The sequence below is a fragment of the Entamoeba nuttalli genome (genome assembly GCF_000257125.1).
Source record: "Entamoeba nuttalli P19 unplaced genomic scaffold asmbl_2393, whole genome shotgun sequence".
Taxonomy (NCBI): Eukaryota; Evosea; order Mastigamoebida; family Endamoebidae; genus Entamoeba; species Entamoeba nuttalli.
The window spans coordinates 1-6,362 of NW_008575286.1; the positions used below are offsets into that span (position 1 = coordinate 1).

The 6,362-nt window shown below is 28.8% G+C and overlaps 6 protein-coding genes across 6 annotated transcripts; 4 read left to right on the top strand and 2 right to left on the bottom strand.

Moving 5' to 3' along the window:
• Positions 1–112: 112 nt before the first annotated feature.
• Positions 113–838, top strand: ENU1_022390 (Arf GTPase activating protein; the record flags this gene model as incomplete). Its single annotated transcript, XM_008857038.1, has 1 exon — positions 113–838. One exon carries the CDS (start codon positions 113–115, stop codon positions 836–838), a length of 726 nt encoding a protein of 241 aa, XP_008855260.1.
• Positions 839–969: 131 nt separating this feature from the next.
• Positions 970–1,812, top strand: ENU1_022400 (hypothetical protein; the record flags this gene model as incomplete). The annotated part of the gene is made up of 1 exon (XM_008857039.1): positions 970–1,812. The coding sequence occupies one exon, from the start codon at positions 970–972 to the stop codon at positions 1,810–1,812; it is 843 nt and encodes a 280-aa protein (XP_008855261.1).
• A 39-nt stretch (positions 1,813–1,851) lies between these two features.
• On the bottom strand, positions 1,852–2,888 carry ENU1_022410 (protein kinase, putative; the record flags this gene model as incomplete). Its single annotated transcript, XM_008857040.1, has 1 exon — positions 1,852–2,888. Exon 1 carries the CDS (start codon positions 2,746–2,748, stop codon positions 1,852–1,854), a length of 897 nt encoding a protein of 298 aa, XP_008855262.1. The 5' UTR covers positions 2,749–2,888.
• Positions 2,889–3,258: 370 nt separating this feature from the next.
• Positions 3,259–5,141, bottom strand: ENU1_022420 (protein kinase, putative; the record flags this gene model as incomplete). Its single annotated transcript, XM_008857041.1, has 2 exons — positions 3,259–4,768; positions 4,825–5,141. 2 exons carry the CDS (start codon positions 5,139–5,141, stop codon positions 3,259–3,261), a joined length of 1,827 nt encoding a protein of 608 aa, XP_008855263.1.
• Positions 5,142–5,231: 90 nt separating this feature from the next.
• Positions 5,232–5,426, top strand: ENU1_022430 (hypothetical protein; the record flags this gene model as incomplete). The annotated part of the gene is made up of 1 exon (XM_008857042.1): positions 5,232–5,426. One exon carries the CDS (start codon positions 5,232–5,234, stop codon positions 5,424–5,426), a length of 195 nt encoding a protein of 64 aa, XP_008855264.1.
• A 306-nt stretch (positions 5,427–5,732) lies between these two features.
• ENU1_022440 (hypothetical protein) lies at positions 5,733–6,020 on the top strand (the record flags this gene model as incomplete). The annotated part of the gene is made up of 1 exon (XM_008857043.1): positions 5,733–6,020. One exon carries the CDS (start codon positions 5,733–5,735, stop codon positions 6,018–6,020), a length of 288 nt encoding a protein of 95 aa, XP_008855265.1.
• Between the last annotated feature and the right edge of the window lie 342 nt (positions 6,021–6,362).

The following is a 6,362-nucleotide window of genomic DNA, read 5'->3' on the forward strand; positions in this document are numbered from 1 at the left end:
TATGGAATAATGTATTATTGTAATTAAATAAAGATATTTTGTTATAAACAACATAATTTATTTTTTATAGAAAAAGTACTTTTAAAATTCAGTTGCCAAAACAAAAATAAAGATGAGTTATGCCACACATCAAGAAAGGGATAATGTTATGAGACAACTCAAACAACAAAGAGAAAATTGTAGATGTTTTGAATGTGGGACTGCAAATCCTACCTGGGCATCTGTTACTTATGGAATTTTTCTTTGTATTCAATGTGCTGGACTTCATCGTGGATTAGGTGTTCATTTAACATTTGTACGATCAATTGATATGGACGAATGGAAATATTCTGAATTAGAGATTATGAAGCAAGGTGGAAATGCAAAATTTGCAGCATACCTAAAACAAAATGGTGTTGACCTTCATTGTGGATTACAAGAGAAGTACAACTCTCCTTCTGCTAAAAAATATAAAGAAATGATGAAGTCTATTGGTGCACAAGCCAGTTCTCATACACCTCAATTCTCTCATATTCAAAATGAACCACGTCAATATTCTGTACAATCCACAACTGATAATGAAATACTTACTGATGAATGGGAAACTCTTGGTGGTGAAGACGACGACTGCAGTAGAAGAGGAGGTAGAAAAAATGTTAATCAACAAGCAGTGTTTGAAGAGGACAGAGACATTTTTATTGATGAAACCCCTGATCATAATGATGAAGTAATAATCGATAGTGATAGAGTTTCAAGCCATTCTTATTCAGCATACAGCTCTAATCAAAATTCTAAAGAAGAGTCTTATTTAACTAGCGTTACAAATGCATTAGGGATAGAAGAATGTAGCATTGTATAAGAATGTTGAAGTTAAAGATTTCTTTTGATTTAAATCAATACAAAAAATAAATAAAAGAATTATTTCAAAGATCTTTTAATAAAAATTTTTTTTAAATCAAAAAGGAAAGAACTTAGAAACAATAAAAGTTTATGGATAGAGATAAACTCCTTCTAATGCTTTTAACTGAAATAAAAGAAATGAGAAGTGAACTAAACGAACTAAGGGATTATGTTCATTCTAATTTACCAACTGGAAATGTTCCTCGTTATAATTATTCTCAATCATTAAATCTTTCATCTAATCTAAATCTCCAAACTATTGGAGAAAATACTCTTGGACTCCTTCCTGACGTTACTGTTACACCACCAATGTCTCCAAGAAAAACACTAATTACAAAGAAAGTAGAACCAGTAAAAGTTCATCAATTATTCGAAAATAATATAGACTTTTTGCAAAGTGTTGATGGTCCAGCTGAAATACCAACTCAACCAAGACCTGAAAACATAACAAATCAACAACACGAAAGTGTTATTGAAAGAGTATCTCAAAAAATCAACAAAACTATTAAAAGTTGTGTTTATGACTCTTCATTTGACGAGATTAAACCAAGTAAATTCTATGAAAAAACAAAATTATTAAATAATGTTATTATATGTGTTGAAACAACAAATGGTACATTTGGTAGTTTTCATTCAGTAATGCCAAAAGAAATTATGCAAGATATGATTAATGGAGATGAGCAATTGATTATCTTTGAGGAATGTTTAAGTGACATTCAAATTTATCGACCTAAATTACCTAAAGAAGCAGTATGTTCATTTTTTGGTGATAGTTCAAAAAATCTTTTTGGAATTTTCTATGGTTATTGGCTGAAAGTAAACAAGACATATATTATTGACTCAATGATTTATGAAAATTACACTAATACTATTAATGCTTTCAAAACTAACTCAGGAGAATTCAAGAGAGTTTCTGTTTGGGTTTGTGAATGACCTTCAAATAAAACCATTTTAATTGAACATTAATTTAAATTAAAGTTGTCCATTTAGAGCAGCATCATCTTGGAAAGTGAATCCAGCAAACTCGTCTCCTTTTAATGCTACATTTTCTGATGGTGTCATTTTTTGAGCATCTTCATTAGTAAATTCTTCATCAATGTTAGATACATCATCAGCTCCAGATACTTTTGGCTTCCATGGAACAGGAACTTTCTTTTGTAAGAGAAGATCCCAATCAATTCCAGCAAACCATTGATGAGCCTTAATCTGATCGTCTTTAATTCTTTGAGTAGGGTCTTTCTTAAGACAACAAGTTATAAAGTCTTGGGCATCAGATGATATTGATGGAAGGAATTCTGGTTCTTTATTTAATATATTTTGATAGGTTTCATTTTGATTACCATCATCATCTGCTGCAAATGGAGTATAACCTGAAAGCATTTCATAAACAACAACACCTAAACTCCACCAATCAACTTCAATACCATACCCTTTTGCAGTAAGGATTTCAGGAGCTAAATAGTCTGGTGTTCCACAAAAAGTAGATGTTTGATCATCTTCACTTGAAAGTTGTTTACTAAGACCAAAGTCAGTTAATTTAATGTTGCCAGAAGCATCTATTAAAATATTTTCTGGTTTAAGGTCACGATAAACAATTCCTAAAGAATGAAGATGTATTAATGCTAAACATAATTCAGAAGTATAAAATTTTGTTTGTTCTTCATTAATACATTCTTCTAAATCTAAACGATGAAACAATTCTCCACCATTAATAAATTCCATAACCATATATAATTTCTCTGGGGTTTGGAAGGCATAATACAATTGAACGATGAATGGATGATTAACATGTTGTAAAATTTTCTTTTCATCATTGGTATGTTTTTGTTGTTTAGTTTTCATTACTTTAGACTTATCAAGAATTTTCATAGCAAAAATCTTTCCATCATCCTTCTTCTTCACTTGAAGTACCTTTCCAAAACTACCTCTTCCAACAACCTTTACTAATGAAAAATCATCAAATCCAATCTTCTTTCCTGTTTGACTGTACAATTGGTCATACTCTTGGGCTAGTAGGTTAATTTATTTTTATAGAACTTCTATTTTGATAAAAGTAAACAAACTAGACATTGTTCAATTGTGGATCTCAGTTCTTCTCTTTTTTTTTTCTCTTTTTTTTTCTTTTTCTCTTCATATCATCCCGTTTTTTTTCATATTTTCAACCTAATCTTTTTCTTTGATTTATTTTTGGAATTATCTAAATGTATTTCCTTGCTTTTTAAATTCTAAGATCTAATATTGAATGTAACTTTTCTATTTAATGTTGTTTTATTTACACGAAACTTATGAAAACGAAAGCGACTCAACATGAAAAAAGTATAACGAAAAATGGCTTTTCTACAGAAATAAAAATTTATGATTGATGTTTTTCAAATTGAGTCATTTGTCTTGTGGCATAATCATTGGATGATTTTTACTCCATGACTGCCCAAAACTCTTATGCATGTCTTTTCCAAATGATGAAGAATATGATCCACCACTCCCTTTCCAACTTGATCCATTCATGCTTTGTGCTTGTTGAACTATTTGTCTTCCATTATATGTTTCGGTTTGATGTTCAGGTCTTCTTTTCTTAGACCGTTCACGTTGTTTTTCATTACGTTTTTTCCTATTTTCAACTTCCTCCCATAAAAGAACTGGAGGAGTCATTGGTTGTAAGGCAAATGGGTTTGCATTTAAGATATTTAAAACAATACCTTTTTCTAGAGCAGCAATAAACACTTGATAATAAACTTGTGTAGTGTATGTTTGATATTTGAATTTAGATGGCATGATTGATGGTGGGCAAACAATTTTTAAAGCATCATCTGCAGACAAAGCACTATCCCCTGGATAATTTCTACAAGGTTCAGGAATATAAGGAGGTTGATAGTTTGGGTGAAGTGGTTTATTCAATAAGAAAGGGTGTTGCATAGCTTGTGTAGGAGTTAGTCGAAGATCAGGATCCCAACATAAAGTTCTTTGCAAGAAATCAAGGTAAGTTTTTCTAGCTAATTTTAGTGTTTGTGGATTTTTAATTACTTTACTTAATCGTTCAGTGAAATTTTCTAAGTCTGTATAATGATGGTATTGTCTATTTGGTTCAAGATGAACATTATTTTCCATTTCATATTCATCACGTGATTTAAAAACCCAACCATTCATTTCTAATTTAAAAAATTTTCTTGTTTTTGTCCCTTGGTCTAAGACTCTTTTTGGTGGCATACCTATCATTTTGATAATTCTCTCGAGTTGATTATATTCAGAACTTCCAGGAAAAATTGGAATCCCAAGAATTAATTCAGCTGCAATACACCCAAATGACCACATATCTATTGCCGTTGTATATTTAATACCTAAGAGGACTTCAGGTGATCGATAATGTCTTGACTGAATATAAGTATATAATGTGCTATTCTCAAAACATGAGGAACCAAAATCAATTAATCTAATATTACTAGTATTATCTACAAGTAAAATATTTTCTGGTTTTAAGTCACAATGAGCAATATTATTTTTATATAATATATCTAAACTCTCAACTAACTGTTTTAATATATTAACAGTTAATCGAAGATTTAATCCATTATATTGTTTTTGTTTAATTAATTCATATAAATTCATTCCAAGTAATTCAGTAACAATACAAACATGATTATAAAAAACAAAATGGTCATACATTCGAAGTGTATGATATTTACAATCAGGATCAAAATGTTCATTTAATAAATGTAATACAGCAATTTCTAACATAGCTTGTCTCATATATGATGCTTTATTTTTTAATACTTTTATAGCTACTTCTTTATTATTTTGTTCATCATGAGCTTTTACAACTTGTCCAAATGCTCCATTGCCCAATAATGAAATAATACGATATCTTGAATTAATTAATTTTCCGGTAGTTTGTCTATAATAATAAACTTCTTTTTTAATTATTTTTATATAAACATAAAGATAGCAAACGTTGGATCAACACCAGTTCCTAATAATTGTTCGGTAGAAAGAATTAAATCATTATTTTCGTTATCTCTGTTCATATTTCCTGTTGGTGTTGAAGGAGAAGTAATTGGTCTACTGAAAAATGAAGTAAAATCCAATTTATCATTACATTTTCTTAATACGTCAATCATATTTACAGTTGATTGCAATACAAATCTTTCATCATTTGATTCTTCATCTTCAATTGACATTTGATCAGATGTATAATACGGAGTAAAATTAACAACATTGAATGGAGAAGTTTGTTTGAAAATAATGAAGTTCTTTCTTCTATGACTCATCCAATAAATAATTAATAGATCTAATAAAATTTCAGTTTTGTTTTTCTTTGATTTTTTTAAAAAAGAGAAAGAAGAACTATAAAACTTATCATGGCAACAAAAGCAGCTTTTACATCAATTAAGACTGTTTTTCCTGGAGAAACATTTGAGTATGTTCAAGGAGCAAGATTTGGTGATGGAATAATAAAACGGAATGGTGTTCCTACAGTTTCCAGAGCAGGAATATTAAAGTACCAACAACAAACGAAGTATTATCATGTATTTAGTGATTTAAAAAAGGTTTGAAAATCAAATTTTATTTAAAAGGGAAAAAACCCTTTAAAAATTCAATAATTTTGATATAATAAAAATAAATTAATAAATTAGTATCATCCATCAGTTGAAGACGTTTGTGTTGGTAAAATAGTTAAACGAGTTAAAGATAAATACCTTGTTGATATTGGTTCTTATTGTTATGCTGAACTTGATTTTCTTGCCTTTGAAAATGCTACAAAAAAGAGTAAACCAAATTTATTAGATGGAGATTATGTTTATTGTCGTGTTGTTTCTAAAGAAAACGTTCCTCAAGTCGTTTGTGTTTCACAAAGAAAAATGGAAGATGGTTTTGGTGAATTACAAGGAGGATGGGCATTCTCCGTACCTCAATCAATGTGTCGTAGAATAATGGGTGATGGATGTTGTGTTTTAACATGTATTGGAGAATATACACCATTTGAAATTGCAGTTGGAATAAATGGAATGGTATGGGTACGAACTCCAAATGTATTAAATGATGTAATAGTAGAAAGTTGTATTGTTCAATGTCTTGGTGTAGTTGAAAAGAATGTTCCTGGAACAATCAAATTAGTTTGGGAAAGCTGGAAACCAGTATTAAATTAAATATTTTAAATTATATTTTTGTTAAAGTTAAATAGAAAATAAATATAAAAATATCTATGCTGTGATGACTGATAAAGGTTCTATACCTAGACAGAAGATAAACATAATTTTCTCTTGACATTGTATTTATTAATTTTAATATATTTAAAATATTTTTATTTAACAATGTCCTCTTTTTATTGTATTTTTTTTCTTTAATATTTATTTCTTTTGTTAAAAAATAAATTATGGTTTTTTATTCTTTTTTAATAAATAAATTTATTAATTTTAATTTATTAAATATTAATAACACTAATTGCTTTTGTTAATTTATTAAATTAATTCTTCTTTGATTTCTCCAAT